Source organism: Drosophila teissieri, unplaced genomic scaffold, assembly GCF_016746235.2.
Source record: "Drosophila teissieri strain GT53w unplaced genomic scaffold, Prin_Dtei_1.1 Segkk5_quiver_pilon_scaf, whole genome shotgun sequence".
Taxonomy (NCBI): domain Eukaryota; kingdom Metazoa; phylum Arthropoda; class Insecta; order Diptera; family Drosophilidae; genus Drosophila; species Drosophila teissieri.
The window spans coordinates 448,425-468,312 of record NW_025225019.1 but is presented as its reverse complement, the minus strand read 5'-3'; the positions used below and the strand labels follow the sequence as shown (position 1 = coordinate 468,312).

General features: G+C 37.4%; 1 protein-coding gene and 1 pseudogene across 2 annotated transcripts; both read right to left on the bottom strand.

Moving 5' to 3' along the window:
• Positions 1-1,807: 1,807 nt before the first annotated feature.
• LOC122625727 (serine/threonine-protein kinase GE16371) lies at positions 1,808-18,900 on the bottom strand. 2 transcript variants are annotated; one of them, XM_043805801.1, is made up of 7 exons: positions 18,746-18,896; positions 18,487-18,676; positions 3,801-4,452; positions 2,717-3,740; positions 2,506-2,651; positions 2,286-2,435; positions 1,808-2,230 (listed from the first exon to the last, which is right to left on the bottom strand). In XM_043805801.1, the coding sequence occupies exons 3-7, from the start codon at positions 4,449-4,451 to the stop codon at positions 1,949-1,951; spliced, it is 2,253 nt and encodes a 750-aa protein (XP_043661736.1). In that variant the 5' UTR covers position 4,452; positions 18,487-18,676; positions 18,746-18,896; the 3' UTR covers positions 1,808-1,948. The 2 variants fall into 2 exon arrangements, 1 of the variants encoding a protein (XP_043661736.1); XR_006326653.1 differs by lacking the exon at positions 1,808-2,230 and having other exon boundaries at positions 2,294-2,435; positions 2,724-3,740; positions 18,746-18,900.
• On the bottom strand, positions 15,752-17,781 carry LOC122625728 (annotated as a pseudogene).
• Positions 18,901-19,888: the final 988 nt, after the last annotated feature.

Below are 19,888 nucleotides of genomic sequence, written 5' to 3'. Positions count from 1 at the left end.
TAAACTTCTTAAATAAAAAAATAAAAAACACGTTAGAACGGATAAGTTAACGATAAGTGAACAGTCAGCGAGAACACGCAGGAGGAAAGCAGGAGTGAAGCGGACACCCAAGGAGGATCACTGGAAGTAAAAGGCAAGCGATCACAAGGTCTTAAAGGACCAAGGTCGATCAAAAGGGACAGTGGAGTCATTGGTCGGCAAAGGTGGTTCGGGGAAGAGCGTTGGCTTGACTCACGGACGATACACCCTGCCCCCATAACATCCTAAGCCCCATTCAAGCCGGCACGGGTACGTTGTCCAGAACGGCGCGAGAAAACGGAAGAAGGACGACGAAGAGCGACGCGGCGCATCCGAAAGCGAGGACCGTAAGAGTCCATTGTGGAATTTTGTCGGGCAATTACACAAATCATAAATTTGGTGGGACAATTCGTAGCGGTCAGAAACTAGAAATGCAGTATATTTTTTCATATGCATCTTACAAATAATTTAAATAATAGGTCAAATAAAAAAAATTAATTTTTAGTAATAAAAGATTGATGAAATAAATTTGAAGTTGTATTTATGTAATTTTGAGAAAAAAATGGGTCATGAAAAATCACTAAAGAATCTTTTATTCTGCAGTAGCATTTCTTGACATTATAATGTAAAACATATCGATTCTGCCCGAAAGGTCTCAAATGTTACCCCTAAATTAGTCCTTGCCGTGAGATGCAACTCTATAGCATTTGATGACTTCAATATAGAGGCTGGGGGTCCTTAAGTTAGCGACCTTGGAAAATCCCATGAACGAACGGCCACTTTAACAATTGCTGACGATACCACGATCATAAATCAGTTCAAATGCCCAATTCAAGCAACTGCACTATTAGTTTGGTAACTCGTGGGATTGTAGAGGTTGTTGAAAGACGACTGTCAAGAAAAATGAAAACAAAACGCTTTTACCGTGAATAATACCCAATTTCCACAAGCCAACTACATATGTATGTAGCACCTTTACGTCCACCTTGACAAACGGTGGAGGCTTGGATGTGCTTTAAAAACTCACCTACAACTAATGGCCAATACACTCCGATGGCTTATAAACGCAGGCTCCCCATTTTGCCTACACTTCAAGATCCTGTTTTGAAATCTACGATTAAACAAGAGATAACGCTATAGTCGAGTTTCCCGATTGACTACCTGTTACCCGTTATTCAGCTAGTGGAAGTGCGTAGAAGCAATTTACACACTGACAGTTTATGGTGGTTTGTGAACGCTAGAGTGGGCGTGACAAAAAGAATTTTTGGAAAATCGAGAAAAAATTACAAAATATGTGAAAAAATATAAAAAATTGTATGAAAAGAGTGAGCGTGGAAGCTTTGGGCGGTTTGTGGGCGGTGCAAAAAGTTTTTTGGCAAATCGAGAGAAAGCGAAAGATTATTAGAAAGACTAATAAAAAAATGAAAAAATATCAAAACATGTTTCAAAAGTGTGGGCGTGGCAGTTATGGGCGGCTTTTTATTATTAACTAGTCCGAAATTACGTTTACCAGCTGTGGGTAACCTCGAGTTCCAAAGGAGTTGAAACCCCCGCAGCTATTGGATTTACGAAAAATATCGACGACACGACGACCAGATGCGATACCGTGGTTTTTAAAAATCTTAAACAGAATTTAATGCGTTTAAACGGTAAGAAATAAAAATATATATATATTTTCATGTATAAGTGTAAATGGTTTAAAAAGTTATACATTGATGGAAAGCAACTAAAGACGGGCTTAAGATGAGAATTTAAGTGTTGCTTGAATTCCTTATTAATTTTCGTTATGTTTGTTGTTATTGCAATACGTAAGAATTCACATATATTTTATATGTAAAAATAAATTAGGACTAATACAGAAGCCGGAATACAAAAGTTAGACGTTTAAAGAGTGGAAGTCTATTTTTTTAGAAACTTCTACAGCCACGATTCATCTTTTATAAGTGGTGCACTCGTTCCCCTCATTTCCAATCGTCCAATAGTGATCAAGGATGTCTTCGCTTGTAAAACGAACGTCTGGATCCGACTGAAGCATATTGGCAATAAGATCGCGCACTCCGTCCCCTATATCAGACCAGTAAGGATCTGGAAACTCGTAAATGCCAGAAATAATAGCGTCAAAAAGCGGTTCCTGTTGGTTGTCAGGCGCTACAAATGGCGGAAACCCGCAAAGAAGTATATACAAAATAATTCCAGCGGCCCAAACGTCAATCTTTAAGAAGAATATGTGATTATATTGTCTCTTTATAACGCTATTATTTACTTACCTTTAGACCATATCCGACTTCTAACAATATCTCTGGTGCTACATAAGTGGGAGTTCCACAGACGGCATAGAGAAGATCATTTACCTCACATGCTAATCCAAAGTCAGCAAGCTTTAGTTCAAGAACGTTTCCATGCTCATCCAATTTCACCTGCAAGTGGTTATAGTTGCAATAATTATTCACACTATAGATCTGCATTTTTTTATTAGTCAGGTCATACTAGAAGATTTTCCGGCTTTATATCTCGATGCACAATGCCCATTGAATGTAGGTAAGTCATGGCTGCTCCCAAATGTCTAATCATAATGCGCGACTGACTTTCTGCGAACCGCGTTACCTGAGTTATAGCGTCGAATAAATCGCCACCTATTACAAATTTAATAACATTTTAAAGCTAAAAGATGCTGTGAATGTGTTCACTTTCAACGTACCACTTACATATTCCAGTACAAGATACATATTTGTATTTTGGTCTACACTCAAAATGAGCGAAATTATATGCGGATGATTTAACTGTTTCATGACGCGAACTTCCGCATCTATGTAGTGTTCCTTGCCCTTGCATTTGTTTTTGTCTATTATTTTCAGAGCGTAGGAATCACCAGTTTGGCGGTGCTTTATCTTAAACACAATGGCAAAGTTGCCGTCGCCAATAATCTTTCCCAGAGTGTATGTGCTGCGAATATTTGATGGCAATTCATTGATCTCTATACCAGTGCTCGTTAGTAAAGTGGCATGCCTATCGTCTTCTGGTGCGGTTGCTGCTTTGAATGCCTCCGAATCAACCGATGGAGGATAAACTTTTTTGCTTTTTATGGGCATTTTAGGCTTAGGTCCCTTGCAGGTGGTTCCCGCCGTGCGCATGGTCTTACGTATGACATTAATAGCTTTAAGCTCCTCCGCCTCTAACTTAAAATCTTCCGCAGTGTTAATGCGCTCTGTCCCATAAGCAAAAAAAACATCATCCGACTCAAAAAAATCAGATAGTTGGACCACTGATATGCCTGAAAGGGTGAATACCTTTCTCACATAGCCCGTATCCAAGCGCACCACTTGCGTAATGGCGGTCAGCACGTGATCGAAGCTCGGGCTGTTACGCTTGTTTAGCAACAATCGCATAATACGCCGCGGCTTCGTTCCACTACGTATTAGCGTCACAATACGAGGATGAACCACAGTAACTCGATCGCTTAATTTGGAAGCGATAAGTGGACTCCCGTTGCCGGTTCCTCCGCCACACGCTGCCAAAGGACTGCTACCTGCAAGTAAGCCATTTTTCAGGGGAGACGCGGGTCGATACTTAGCCAATCGTTGATTGTTGGTTCGACTATTGTTGGTCAGCGTCAGATTAGACACAGGCTGGGAACCAGTGTTGTACTCAACCTTCTTAAAATTCTCGTTATTGCAGGAACAAACGTAGCTCTGGCCATCTTCCAACTCATCGAGAGAGGTTATCTACAAGGGCAAATAAATAATTAAATAATGAGTGTAGTAAAAATAACGAGAAGTATCCACCTTCTTCCCGCACATGTTGTAGATGGTGCGAACAGCCCCTGGTATCTTTACATACTCTTCCAACAGACGGGTTAGGTCTTCAAAGAGTCTTTCAAAGGATCTGTACCGTTCGTTAGAGACAGGAATTGTTACACCAGGATAGAAACGATCCCCGTTGCGGTAGAATTTGATTCTTAGCGCCTTTCGTGTCGGCGTTCGACTGTTTGGAATACGTTTCTTGATGTGATCGGCGGTTGATGCAATGGTTAAGCATGCCGACCCAGTAGCTGAGTTGATCGTGACACCACTTTCAAGCATTTTAGTTTTGGAAGTGGCTGATGTGATTGAGTAATCGCCGTTTAGCGAGCCAGTCGATTTTCCCACCACTACGCTGTTTGTTAAAGAGGAGGTTTGCAACTTCCGCAGATCATCAAACTCCTTCTCCAGTTCCGAGGTAGAACTTACGGGGCTGTCGCAATCTCTATTGTGGCTATCAAAGTCTTTCTGAACATTTTGCTGTTGATTTGGATTTTCGATAATAGTAGCCTCGGCCACGGCATTCGCCTTTGAAGTGAAGCTTTGAGGAGATGTCGCAGTAGTAGATGCTTGAAGTGAAGAGAGCACAGCAGCATTGCAATGGAGGCTGTGTATCTTTACTTTGTCTAATTCCATGCTGAAGCAAGACAGAAATGAAGTATGTAAGAATAAGTAGTCTGTTAAGAAGTGTTCGTTATATATGGGTTACTAAACAACACATCTTTGTCAAATTTCTTTTGTAAACATCTAGAAAAAGTAGAAGATATTACCAGAAGTGTTGATATTGACAGATACCGCTTCTTCAATACCGATTTTAAAATCATTCTTAAGACTTAATAACAATCTTAACAACTACATCTATCCTAAATTGTTAATTATTTTTGCAATTAATTGCGTCTGTAAAGAACGTTAAGAAAGTTAAAACGCCGCGCAAGTTTTATTCAGAAGAGCGTTGAAAATATTTTTTCATTTTGTTTTTGATCTGCCAATATATATAGATGTCCAAAAATATTTTGGCAACGCCCACAAATAGCAGACAGATGTCACGCAAAAAATTTTCAAAAATGTGTAGAATTTTTATACCCGTTACTCGTAGAGTTAAAGGGCTAGTATTCGTTGAAAATAATGTAACAGGCAAAAGGAAGCGTTTCCGACCATATAACATATATATGTCCGTCCGTAAAAGCTAGAAAGTTCAGATTCAGCATCCAGGCTCCTGTGACATAGGCGCCGCGCAAGTTTGTCGATTCATGTTGCCACGCCCCCTCTAGCGCCCACAAACCGACCAAAACTGCCACGCCCACACTTTGTGTAATTATTTTATTGAAATACTAAAAATATTATGTATGTTAATTTGGCAACAACCATATACTGAAATTTGGTAACACTGATCTGAATCTGTTCTTTTTGTTTTTCTGGGAACTTCCTTCTTCTTGTGTTAACTTCCGAACGACTCACAACGCTGTCACGCTTATGTCAAATAAAACAATTATTAAACTTTAACTAAATCGCCTCGCGTTTTACTCCTCCATTTCCAATAGGTTATGGGCCCAGGAGTAGTAAAGACTTTAATAATTGTGTGTGATCAAGTGGAAAATAATTATTTTCTGTAATTAGCTTGTACATTTTTTATAAACATGAGCGGACAAGGGCTCTGTGCGATCGACAAATTGGACGGCGAAAATTACGCAGTATGGTCGGTGCAAATGAAGAGTGTATTGGTGCACTCAGGTATGTGGTCGTTAGTGTGCGGAAGACGCGTGAAGCAAGAAAGTGATACAGTTGAGCAAGGAGCCCAATTCGACGAACTAGACGAAAAAGCATTAGCAACAATATTGCTGTGCGTGAAGGCTTCAGAAATTAATTTGATTAAAAACTAGTGCTAGTTCTAAAGAAGCTTGGGACAAGCTTGCAGCTGTGTACAAGCCTCGTGGACCCTCCAGAAAAATTACTCCGGTTGAGTTTGTCGGAAAGTGCGTGCGTACAAAATTACATAAACGATTTTGTGGATATCGTCGAAAAACTGAAAGAAATTGATATGGACATTTCTGAAGATATTCTTACTATTTTGATGCTGTCGGGACTCGGTAAGAAATTCGAAAATTTCGTGGTAGCGATCGAAACGCGCGAACAGTTACCGACTCTCTCTGATTTAAAAGTGAAAATTATAGAAGAGGGAGAGAGACAAAGAGTGAGTTCGGACGAAACGGAACTTTGTGTGCAGCAAGCATTTGTGTCGTGTCACAGTGGAAAGGGAGACAAGAAAAATAGATCGGCGCAAAAGAACAGTGATGCAAAAAAGAATAGAAACATCTGCAAAAGAGAAGTCGTTTACTATGCTTGCAAGTGTAAATAAAAATGACGTTTTAACGAAATCGATGTGGTGCTTGGACAGTGGAGCAACTGCTCACATGTGTTGTGAAAGGTCGTGGTTCGCGGACATTAAAGAGCATAAAGAGAAAATATTACTTACGGTGGTCGTTAAAACAAAGAATGGTTTCGTTAATTTGAAAAATGTGCTTTACGTAAAAAACTTGCAAAGTAATTTCATATCGGTAGCGAAAGCCGTTGAAAAAGGGTATAAAGTGATTTTTCACAAGCATAGTGCCTATATAAAGAACGGTCAAAATGAAGAAGTGTTACAGGCAAGATAAGCTGGAAATCTTTTTGTTGTTGATACTCCGAACAATCGGTGCATGTACTTGTGTGCAAATGATGAGTTGTGGAAGTGGCATTATCGTTATGGCCATTTGAACATGGCGAGCCTAAAAAAGATGGCAAGTAACAATATGGTCAATGGCTTAAAGTCGATCAAAAATGTTGTGGACATAGACCGAATTACATGTGAAACCTGTGCTAAAGGTAAAATCTGTGTGAAACCATTCCCAAAAATGGCAGAAAATCGTGCGGACAAAGTGCTAGGGCTAGTGCATTCGGACATTTGCGGGCCAATGAACAAAGTATCTGCCGGTGGAGCATGATATTTCGTAACATTTATTGATGACTATTCGCGTTATATGTTCGTATATTTTTTGAAAACCCGTGATGAATTGCTTCCCACGTTTAAAGACTTTGTCGCGTTTGCAGAAAAACAGACCGGTGAAAAACTTAAAGCAATTCGCAGCGATAACGGTCGCGAATATACGAGTTTCAGAAGTTCCTATCTGAAAACGGTATTAAGCGGCAATTGACAGTACCGTACACTCCGCAGCAAAACGGGGTTGCTGAGCGCGCTAACCGGACACTTGTGGAAATGGCAAGGAGCATGCTTACACATTCAGGAGTGAATGAGTTCCTGTGGGGAGAAGCAGTTAGGACTGCAGCATATCTACGCAACAGATCGGAGACAAGGTCGTTGAAGAGTCAAACACCATTCGAACTGTGGACAGGTAAAAAGCCTTCGATATCGCATATAAAAATCTTTGGATTCAAAGCAATTGCATTAAATAAGAAACATGCAGGAAAGTTCAAGCCAAAAGGCATTGAATGCATGATGATAGGGTATTCAACAACAGCGAAGGCCTACAGATTAATGCCCATTGGATCGAACCAGATAATCGAAAGTAGAGACGTCGTTTTTCTAGAGGAAACTATAGGGTATCCGAAGAATGGAAACAGCGAGAACGAGACGGCACTTATTGACGAAATTGGAGTTGATTGTTCGCAGATTTTGGCAGTGGACAACAACAAAGAAGGTGCAGAGGTGCTCGAGGAAGAGCAAATTGACAGCGAGGTTAATGAAGCTGATAGTTCTGATGTTTACGAGAGTGCAAAGAGCGATGATAGCGAAAAACGGGAAATTCGTGGTCCTGGTCGTCCTAAGAAGATAAATACTGGAATACCCGGGCGTCCACGAAAACAATACAACTTGTTAAACATGATGAAGGTTCAAGATGTCAAGGTACCTGTTACGTTTGCTGATGCGACACAGTCTGAAATGAGTCAAGAGTGGGTAGCATCAATTCAGAAGGAGATTGGCGCTCTCGAAGCTAATCAGACATGGGAGCTACAGGACTTACCAGAAGGTAAAAGAGATATCGGTAGTAAGTGGGTTTTTGGCATCAAAGGAGATAAGGATGGCAATGTGATGCGTTTTCAATCGAGGTTGGTGGCTAAAGGATGTGCACAACAATATGGTATCGACTTTTTTGAAACGTTTTCACCAGTTGTCAGATATTCGTCGGTAAGACTTATTATATCTCTGGCTGTTGAGCATAACTTATTTCTACATCAGACGGATGTATCGAAAGCTTACTTAAATAGCGCATTGAGCGAAGAAGTCTATATGAAGCAACCCGATGGATTTGATGATAAGCATCATGGAAAAGTTTTGAGACTAAAGAAGTCACTTTACGGGCTAAAACATAGCGGTAGAGAGTGGAAGCTCAATAAAGTCTTGCAAAAACTGCACTTTGTTCCCTGTGCCAGCGAGCCGTGTGTGTACACACGCAATGAGAAGGACAATATTAATATAATTGCAGTGTATGTCGACGATCTTCTTATTGCAAGGTAATGTAAAAATGATTTGATTGGTATAAAAGAGTCAATTGCCAATGAGTTTAAAGCAGTAGATAGCGGGCAGCTTAATCATTTCTTGGGCATTAAAGTTGAACAAGAAGGTGAAACTGGATCCATATCCATAGGTCACAAGACATATATCGAGAATATGCTACACACCTGGGGTATGTTAGGCTGCAAATCAGTAGCAACGCCTTTGGAGGCAAACTTCCAAGTTAAGTGTACTGATCCTAACTGCAAGCCTGTCAACGAAAAGGACTACCAATCACTTATAGGATCACTAATGTATTTGGCAATTACAACCAGGCCAGATATAATGCATTCAGTTGCAAAATTGGCTCAAAGAAATGTGAACCCACATAAGGAGCATGAAGTCGCTGCCAAGCGTATACTAAGGTATTTGAAGGGCATCTCAAACTTAAAGCTTCATTATCAATCAACAGGTAAACCGATTCACGGCTACGTCGACGCAGATTGGGCAAATGACACATCGGATCGTAAATCCTACAGTGGATATGTCTTCATAAACGCAGCTGGTCCAATATCCTGGGAGTCCAAGAAGCAAAGTCTGGTGGCATATCGACATAAAGAACCACTATGTTAGGGAACTTTATTCCAAAAAGGAAATTGATGTAAAATATACAAATGTACAAATGACATGTTATCAGATATATTAACAAAAAACCTACAGAAAAACAAGCATTTAAAATGTATAACTGAAATGAATTGTTTCTGAATATGTTGTTGAGAAGGAGTATTGAAATACTAAAAATATTATGTATGTTAATTTGGCAACAACCATATACTGAAATTTGGTAACACTGATCTGAATCTGTTCTTTTTGTTTTTCTGGGAACTTCCTTCTTCTTGTGTTAACTTCCGAACGACTCACAACGCTGTCACGCTTATGTCAAATAAAACAATTATTAAACTTTAACTAAATCGCCTCGCGTTTTACTCCTCCATTTCCAATATATTTGTATTATGTAATATTTTTTCGTTTTTTTATTAGCCTTGTAAATTTATATCGAATTGCAAAATAAATTTTTGCCACGCCCACTTTAACGGACACAAACTGCCCAAAACTGAAACGCCCACACTTTTGAAAATGTTTTGATATTTTTCGATTTTTTATTAGTCTTGTAAGTTTCTATCGATCTGCAGAACAACATTTTGACACGCCCACCCTAACGCCCACAAACCGCACAAAAGCTCCCACGCCCACACTTTTCAAAAACATTCTTTTTTTTATATTTTTTCACATTTTTGTTAGTCTTGTAATTTTTTTTCTCGATTTTCCAAAAATCTTTTTGTCACGCCCACTCTAGCGTTCACAAACCGCCAAAAACTGTCAGTCCTGTAATTTCTCCTTCGCACTTCCACCAGCTGAGTAACGGATATCAGATAGTCAATCGGGAAACTCGACTATTGCGTTCTTTCTTGTTTATTGTTCTTAAACAAATATTAAATTTTCTACTTCCACTAACAATTATCGAGGCAGTTTAACCCATAATTATGGGAGTCTCAATTGAAATTTTATAAAACTTGAATTAATAAAAAGTTTTTCAGTGTTAATGTTGAATAAATGAAAAGGCGTCTAGACATGTGTTTGTTCCTTTATTAACGATAGTTGCCGTACCCCCTAATCTAAAATATAGGATTCAAAGAACTTGTCTTAAACCTGAAAATTTTAATGCAAATTTTACGCAGAGATTAGTTCAGGAGAAAGAAAATATTACAACTTTTTTAATCATTTATTTGTCATTAGATATCCTTAGCGTACCTTCTTAAATTGAGACCAAAACTTTCATTTAATTATTAAATTGGGAAATTTGTCTAAGCTTATTAAGCTTCTGTAATTGTTCGGATTTTAAAATTATAATTTTAAAGTTAACGGCTGATCATATTTCATGATTTCGCAATCAATTTTATTTAAATCAAACCAATTTTTATAAAAATGTCAGTAGAACGATTGTAAGGTTATTTGGATCATAAAGTACTTAATTTTGTCTAATTTACTTGTAAAAATAAAAAATAATTATATTGTAAATATAATGTATAAATATTGTCAATACACTATAAATGACGTTAATGACCCATAATAACATAGTTTTAAATCCATAAAATGACTAATAAGGTTGAAAGTTTTTAGGCAACAAACATTCTTACATCTAATTTGAAAAAACACAAAGCATTATTCTGCAACACTATCAACACCTGGGTTGGTCGACATTTTCACCTTCCAGTTTTTATACCCGTTACTCGTAGAGTAAAAGGGTATACTAGATTTGTTGAAAAGTATGTAACAGGCATAAGGAAGCGTTTCCGACCATATAAAGTATATATATTCTTGATCAGGATCAGTAGCCGAGTCGATCTGGCCATGTCCGTCTGTCCGTATGAACGTCGAGATCTCAGGAACTACATAAGCTAGAAAGTTAAGATTAAGCATACAGACTCCAGGGACATAGACGCAGCGCGCGTTTGTCGATTCATGTTGCCACCCCACTCTAACGTCCACAAACCGCCCAAAACTGCCACGCCCACACTTTTGAAAACGGTTTTGATATTTTTTAATTTTTGTATTAATCTTGTAAATTTCTATCGATTTCTATCGCCCAAAACTGCCACGCCCACACTTTTGAAAAATGTTTTGATAGCGAGAGAAATTTACAAGTCTAAATAAAACAAGAGATAACGCTAGTCGATTTCCCGGACTATCTGATACCCGTTACTCAGCTTGTGGAAGTGCGAAGGAGAAATTTCAACACTGACAGTTGTTGGCGGTTTGTGGGCGTTAGAGTGGGCCTGACAAAACGTTTTTTGACAAATCAATAGAAATTTACAAGTCTAATACAAAATTTAAAAAATATCAAAACCTTTTTCAAAAGTGTGGGCGTGGACCTTTGGTCGGTTTGTGGGTGTTAGTGTAGGCGTGGCAGCATGAATCGACAAACTTGCGCTGCGTCTATGTCCCTGGAGTCTGTATGCTTGATCTCAACTTTCTAGCTTATGTTGTTCCTAAAATCTCGACGTTCATTCGGACAGACGGCCCCACGGACATGGCCAGATCGACTCGGCGACTGATCCTGATCAAGAATATATATACTTTATATGGTCGGAAACGCCTCCTTATGCCTGTTACATACTTTTCAACGAATCTAGTATACCCTTTTACTCTACGAGTAACGGTTATAAATATCATATATCAAAAAAATAATTAAAATGTGAAAAAGTATCATTCCATTTTCCAAAAGTGTGGGTGTGACAGTATTGAGTGATTTGTGGGCGGTAGGGGGGGCGTGGCAAAAAGTTTTTTTTGACAAATCGATAGAAAATTACAAAACGAACAAAAAAAATAAAATATCAACGTATTTTTCAAAAGTGCGGGCGTGGCAGTTTTGAGCGGTTTGTGGGCGTTAGCGTGGGCGTGGAAAAAAGTTTTTCTGCAAATCGATAGAAATTTATATGACTAATAACAAAAAAAAAAAAAAAACCAAAACATTTTCGTCTTTGCGTCTATTTCTCTGAAGTCTGCATGCTTAATCTCTCAAGCTTTTATAGTTCTCGAGATCTTGATGTTCATACGGACGGACAGTGACAAATCGACTCGGCTATTGATCCTGATCAAGAATATATATTCTATATGTGCGGAAACGCTTTTTTTTGCCTGTTCCATACTTTTTAACGAATCTAAAATAATAGCTCACTCAAAGTGGGTATAATTTGCACAAAAGCAAAAACCTGCATGGTCTAGAGCAAAAAAATTGCCGGCCGAACATGACCATTTAACAAGCGTTTTAGATAATAAAAAAACCCCACCTTTAGTGGCTCACTGAGAAAATCAAACAAATCCACCAACAAGCTTGCCGAATAGTCCAATGACTTTCAATAGCCCCACAGTCTAGCGGTGTTAAACCTCAAGATCTGGGAGGCCAATTCACAGGTCCAAAACGGGAAATTGGGCGGTTCAACAAATCGATTGTGGCACCATGTAGAAAAAGTAAGTAATCATGGCTCTATACCGATCACCATTGACTGTAACGTTCTGGCCATCATCGTTTTTGAAGAAGTGCTTCTGACATTTTAAGTCAAAAAAAAAACACAACTGAGTGTGTCACAATGCGACTCCGAGCCAGAAATTAAGGTTGAAGATTTAAAGAATAAACCTTTACCAGCCAAATTAGGGCCCATAACAAACCCCACAGTAATAGATCAGGAAAAAATGGCAATGATAGACAATTCAATCTTCATAAGGGCGTATATTAGAAAAGTATCAAGCGGTATGCCAGATTTCGACTAATAAAATCCATCTTCAGGGGTCCATATGAAGTTATAGCGGTATCAGTAATACAATCAAAAATAATAGGCACATCTTTAAACAAATTACGAATCAAAGCGGCAAATCAAGCAAATATAAATAAATGGTAGCATGTAATGGTTTGCGAGGTATCTCCGAAAATTGAAGCCAAAATGGCAAAAGTACAGCAAAAAAGGGAAAAACGCCACTCAACTTACCTCCGAAGTTGATAATTTACGAAAGCTACTAGAAGTCTCGTTTATCGACGAAGGCATACCAGCCGAAAACGCTTATACTTTAATCGCAAAAAAGGCGATTGATTCTGAGATCAACAAAACCGAGCGTGAGAGTAAATATACGGATTTAGAAGCGGACATGTACAAAGCCACGAACGAGTTTATATGAGTTTATTATGAATGATAATCTGGTGTTAGTCAATTACTTAATAGGGTACCCTAAGAAATTTGACAAACTACCAACAACCCTGAGCTGTTGTTGAGCTACTCAACAATAGGTAACCCAAAGGATTACGCCATCAATCTTAATTTAAAATTATTTGTCTCCGTTTTATCATCTCATTTTCTCATCAGGAAAATTCCTAAAATTTGTAACTGGTAGAGGCGTAGGTATGTCCTAAAAGAAGACTGACCATTTTACCATTATACAAAGGACAAGCAAATTACTATAGAAGTTATCAGCCAAATAAAAAGCAAAGCACTCTTATCAATTGAGATTTAAACAGAGAAATGTATAATTCCAGATAACTTTCATATATTAGATAATAATAAACTTTATTAAAATATTCAATTGCCAATTAGTACCAGTACCCTGTTCAAAATTACCCCAATAATTTGAAATTGTTGATCCATATTTCATTTCCAATAACATACAACTCAGGTAATAACCCAAATTTATTAACAATTTCTTCTATGCTGCGAAAATGATTTGAATACTGCATATAACAAATGACGATTAATTGATCGATATAAGTAAATTAAAATGTAAACCGTGAGGAAGTTCAAGAAAATACAAGAAATAGGGGACAAACTTTCAAATCTCAATTGTCTAAAAAATGTTCTACCACAGTTTAGGTCACAACCAAGAAAATAATGCAACAGATATATGTGGCCCAAGTATAGAAGCAATTTCCGCAAGTACATTTTATAAAGAAAATCTTAGACGAAATTTAAGTTCATCAATACCAGAATATAACAGTTTACTTTTACTAGTTCCAAAAAAGCGGGGCTAGTAATTGACTAACACCAGATTAATAAAAACTATTAACTTTTACATTTCCCTATAATTGATAATATATTGGATCAACTAGGAAGAGCTAAAAATGAAAGGTTTTACCAAATTGAACTCCAACAAAGTTCAAGAGTTGAACTCGATTCGGTCTAAAATCTAGAATCTATCTCACACCTAACTCTTTCCAAAGAATGATAACTAAAGCATTAGACCATTAGACCACTAGACCATTCGCAAGGATTCCTCTATATAGACGACTTAATAGTCATGAGGTTTTCCGAAAAGCATATGATTACATACTTAACAGAAGACTAAAGCTTTTAAGAATACGAAAAATGCCACCTGAAATTACAAATATTAATTTTTGTTCATAAATTAACATGTTTTGAGCATAATTGCACAGACAAAAGAAATCTTTACAAATGACAAGAAATATAACGTCATTCATTTTGGAACATTGTCCGCGTGATAGACTGTGCTAGACCTTTCATTGCATTTTGAAATTATTGTAGAATATTTTTTTGGAAACTTCACGAACAATTCACGGAACATAACAGATTAAATAAAAAAGAATGTTCCTTTTAATGGGCAGAATAAATGAATGAAAAAACGCACTTTTGCGTTTAAAACAAATATTCGGATCCGAAAAAAAGCAATTAAAATTATTTTTTGCCCAAGTTCAGTTTTGAAAACATATAATTTTGAAAAAATAAGACATTAAAAATAACCTTGGTTGGAATTAAGCTTTTGCCCATATCTTGAAACTAAACATTATTATTAAAACCCTTAAAATTGTATTTTATAATAAAAAAAATAATTAATTTTGTGTGGGAATGCCTTTTGTAACCTAATCAATTCTTTCAAAAGCCTCGCAAGACGAGTTACTTGTCGCTTTAATATGCCTAATGAAACTTGTACGTCTATTATCCCTTGCCGGGATAAGTCTTTGCTTTGGCCAATTCATCACAAGCAGGTTGATTTCCTTTACTAGTAGTCAGTCCCTTATTAACATTCTGAGTCTAATAAACCAACCAATTATCCAACCATTTATATGCCAGAAATGAAGCTGACCTTGTATTGTATGATTTCCCATGAGATGCATACAATTAGCCTATATAAAGAACAACAGATTTTAATTTCAGTGTCTAGAATTTCAACAGCCCAAAATCTTTCTAAAAGTCGATATTCTGGATGCGGCCGCTCAAATTGCTTTGGAATTCGACTCCGAAGACACTCTTCCGGCGGCAAGCCACATCAGTTTTTGGTTTTGAAGTATTGGGCAATCCTGCGTTTGAGTCTGGTTTGGTCGCAGCAATGAATAGTAATATTTTGTTCCGATAAACATGCCAGTCCTTCCCGGCTTATAAAAGATCGGATCAGCCAGAGCAATATTACTCGGTACTTAGGGATTTAACAAGTCTAAGTTCTATCGGCTGATCAGCTATGGTGTGTGGTAACACCAAGGCTTCAACTTGTTGAGCATAGTCATTATTTTTTTATTTCATCAGCAGATTCACTCTTGCTATTCGGATTGCCTCCAATACGCAGTGCAGTACCGTCAAGTTCTAACGACAGCCATTCAGAATGGTGTGCCTTATCAATCTTTCACCATCTTTACCACTTTTTGCGTACCTTGGGCAAATCTGTGTCATGGACTAAGCATTTCAATATATAAACAAAAATTGGGGTCATATCACTAAATCTCTATTGAATTTTGGGACGCTGACTCTGGGCTTCGTTGCATTCCCCTTTTCTAAGATTATGAAGGACTGGGTCATCATGTTAATCATGAACGGAGTAATATAGCCCTTTGCCGACGGCACGCCCATCTCAACATTCCGGATGCCATCGAGGGCTGCCGTATGATCGCCTGTCCCAATTTCCCTTAGCATGGCATGGTTGATTGGTCAATGTCGTTTAATTTCAGTACTGGTGTTCCCATTTTCCGTCATAGTTGTTCTTCCGATTTCTTGACGAAAATGCATACTAATTTTAGGTGTTGCTAATAAAATATTATTTTAATTACAATACTTGGAAGAATTAAATTGGTTAGCCCGCTGTGATTAAACAATAAAAATTCATTATGTCGAATTTATGGGTGCTCCGGCTGAAAGAAATCAAAAATAAAATCGCACAGATTGAAGGACAGGCATTTTTGTCAGCGTTTTAACATAAATTTAAGACAAAATTGTAACTAAGTATTTGGTAAATATATGTGTAGAAGGTATTCATAAAAATAGGTTCCGTTTGGGAAGGATGCTTCTATGGCGGATTGAGATTCATGCTTAAAGAACATTATCACGGGCACGCTGTCGCCGTTGATTTCGCGTATTTCACAGGGCCACAGTATCAGTCCTTCGATTTACCGGTGAAGAACTGCAGCTTCTTAAACCGGCCGAGGATGTCTTTCATGACCTTGTTCATGTTGGACTAGGAAGATGTCGACCTGACCTGGTCGGGCGACTTATCCTCCAGCTTGGCCAGCACCTTCTTCATGTAGTCTTTCAGGTAGAGGGTGTAGACTCCAGCAGTCGGTGGCTAAGCACAACATTCACGACCTACACCGAGGTGATATCGGTACGCTCGTCGGCCTCCTCGGAGGTGGCATTCTCGCCCTCCAGCTTGATATCGTCACCATGGCGGGTGATCAGCTTGCCGTACATCTCGTAGATCACATCGTACACCAGCGTCATTTTGAATGTGTCCGCGAACTTTTCGTCTTTGCATACATTTGACATACTTGTAGATCTTCATAGTGATTGTGTTGTTGGGTGTCGGAAGATGGCGTCGAAATCACTAGCGAAAATGGAACTACAATACAACAGCACCGGGCCGGGAACACTGCGAAACGACCTGCTCACTCGAATAGCAAAAATAACTCGTCTTGCATGATAGATCGGCACTTGTTTTTATGATTCTATAAAAATTCTATAAAATCTATGATTTTATGATTCTATATTTATCTGGGATGTTGATATCGTTTCCAAGACTCATTGAGTGCAACATACTTAGCTTGAAAGTAAGTCAACCTAAATTTTCATTTTGCTTAAATTTGTTTGTAGTTGCGAATAAATCTCGAGATTTCCTGTCTGATCTGTTTTTGTAGGTCTAATGCCCCTCTGACTGCTTGGTCTTCCATTATATAAACTTGTGATTCTTCGCTTCTGACGCGTTGGGACTGTTTTATTTTCTTTAACAGCAGGATACGCTCGTTTTCGCAACTGAAAATGGTTAATGAAGCTCAACACTACTGAAAAAGTATAATTTAATATTTTTATTTTTAAAAAATAGAGAAACAAAACAAGCAAGACAGAAGTTTCTCGTTGTAGTGAAGTTAAATACATTCCTGTACATATAAATGACAGGAGGAAAACGACCGCTTTTGGCGACGGATGCAAAGGCTACCGACACTTTGTTGTAGTTAATCATAATATGCCTTGAGATCTTAAATTGCTAATTTCGTCTTAAGCAATAGATTGTTAATTTCATGCTTTGGCAATCCATCGGATTGCTTGAAAGTATAATAGAAATGATGTATTTTATCTTTTTAAGGAGTCGAAAATAAAATTATAACTTTTTTTTTCAAAACTGTGTTAAATTATTAATGTGCCATTATTTTTAAACTTTCTATTACTTTAGAAGGAATAAAAGTATACACTTTGCCTATTTTTCTTTGAAAAAATTATTGGTATACCTAAACAAAAGTACAAAAAATAAGCCAATTGAAGCATTTTAATAATTAAGTTTACAATTTTTGGCTAAGCTGCGAGTGGTCTTAGTGGAATTGTTAAAGCATTCTGCAAAGAGAACTGACGCATCAACAGGTATTCCAACTGAAATTTTATATATGCACATAAAATAACAGAAACAAGCTTGCTGTAGATGCATATGGAAAAAACTGCTTTTCATACACAAGCAACAAAACTGGGTTATTTTCATTTAATTTTTCTGACCATATGATCAATTTAAAACCTATGTATATACTGCCAAAAAACTGGTGTATACCCAACAAATAAGCTTTATGATTAAAATCAATGAAGGTTTCATTTCATTCGAATATTCCTAAATGATATAATGATCCCGTTTTTACATATATTCTACTCTAGATTTATTCAGATACCTTTAAAACTGGGAGACTAGTTTGCTTAGAAAGGGACGGCCGGATCTGGCCAACTGATCGACATTATTAATACTTTACATGGACGCAGATATCTTTTAACTAAAATCAATACACCCTCTGCAAGGATATAAAGCTTAAAAGTATAATTATAAACATGAAAATAATATCGTGCAATGACTGAATATTTGTGCTCTTTCGTTTTGGTTGTTTTTTTTAGGCTGCTAACTTGTATTAAACGTAACTTCCTGCATTTTACATGATTTAAGGGAACACCAGCGTATAAGTACGTATAGTTATAAAATGTCCATTAAACAACCCAATGCAAATTTCGGCAACTTTAATACAATTTGATAACATAGTTAAGAATTGTTCAAATTTGAACCCGCATAATTGAAACGCAAATTTTTACCACACTGTTGAATATAAAGTGTCGGGATGCGTACTTTTAAGGGTATTCGGAGAAAGACGATATCTTTAATGCTCACCTTTTGTCAAAACAATGTATTCTTGTGTAGTACCGTTAGGCCAGCACGGCAGCTTTATGCACTCTATCGGTTTCCTAGGTATTTAGACGAGCATATGCAGCCGGTTTCGAAATTATAGATTTCGGTTCAAGAACATAATGCTATATGTATCAACATAATGTAGTTTTACAACCGCCACCGACATCCCCTTCTATAGCACAAAAGAAATTTGGTTTACCATTAAATAATACTAACTTGAACACTTTAATATTCGATATACTTTCTTAACAATACTTGCTTATTAAATTATTCCGCTATAAAACAATTGCAACGAAGTATGGTTTGCCAAAATATTAATTCGGAAACGAAGGCTATCGAAGTAAATTTAATTTAATTAAACCTTTACTACAAAAGCAAACTGCTTCAGAAGTAAGACCGTGCTTCGATAATACTACAAATATATGCAGGGTCGCTCCAATGTTAGCGAACACATTACGATATAAAATTCCGCGTCAACATAACGTTGGTGAGTTAGCGTCGATTAAGGAACATTGAAGAAATGAATACGGGGATTTCATTCATTAGTTTTTGGAAGCTTTATTTATTTTTAAAAATGTTTTAAAAAATTATAAATAAATTATAAATTATAAATTATAAAATTATAAACGCTCCTCCTTGTTTTGGGTACACACTGCGCGTTATCAGGATAGCGCGACTTGAGGAAGCATCTTTGATGTGAGATATCAGGATAGCGCGACTTGAGGAAACATCTTTGATGTGAGATATTCAGAAAACTGTTTAAGCTGGAGTTTTAGAAATTTTTTTCACTCAAAAGTTGAATAATAATGATAGCGCCCCTTACAATAATTTAAGTTTTCTTTGATTCATATCGAAAAAAATGTTAAAAAATAAAATTAGAATATTTGTAAAGCAAATTAGTAATGGGTTGATCCACCTTTGTTTTCAAGGACTTTACACATTCGTTTGGGAAGTGAATCATATATTTTTTGTAGGTAATCCAAAGAAACCGTAGACCAAGCGAGTTTTATTCCGGTGATCAATTCTTTTTTAGTGGCATATTATTTACAACCCTCGTATACCTTCATAGCCAAATATCCACCACTCGTTTTCTATTATATCAACGTTTGGGGAATATGGTGGCCATTCCATTACTTTTACACCACTTTTTTCTCGAATTTTGGCGGAGGAGTCATGGGAATTGGAATCTATTCCTGCGACCTGCCGCGGTAACGACACGGTTATTGCCACCTTTTAAGTTTTTTCCATAAGTTTCCTTATTATACCCGTTACTCGTAGAGTAAAACGGTATACTAGATTCGTTGAAAACTATGTAACAGGCAGAAGGAAGCGTTTCCGACCAAATAAAGTATATATATTCTTGATCAGGATCAGTCGCCGAGTC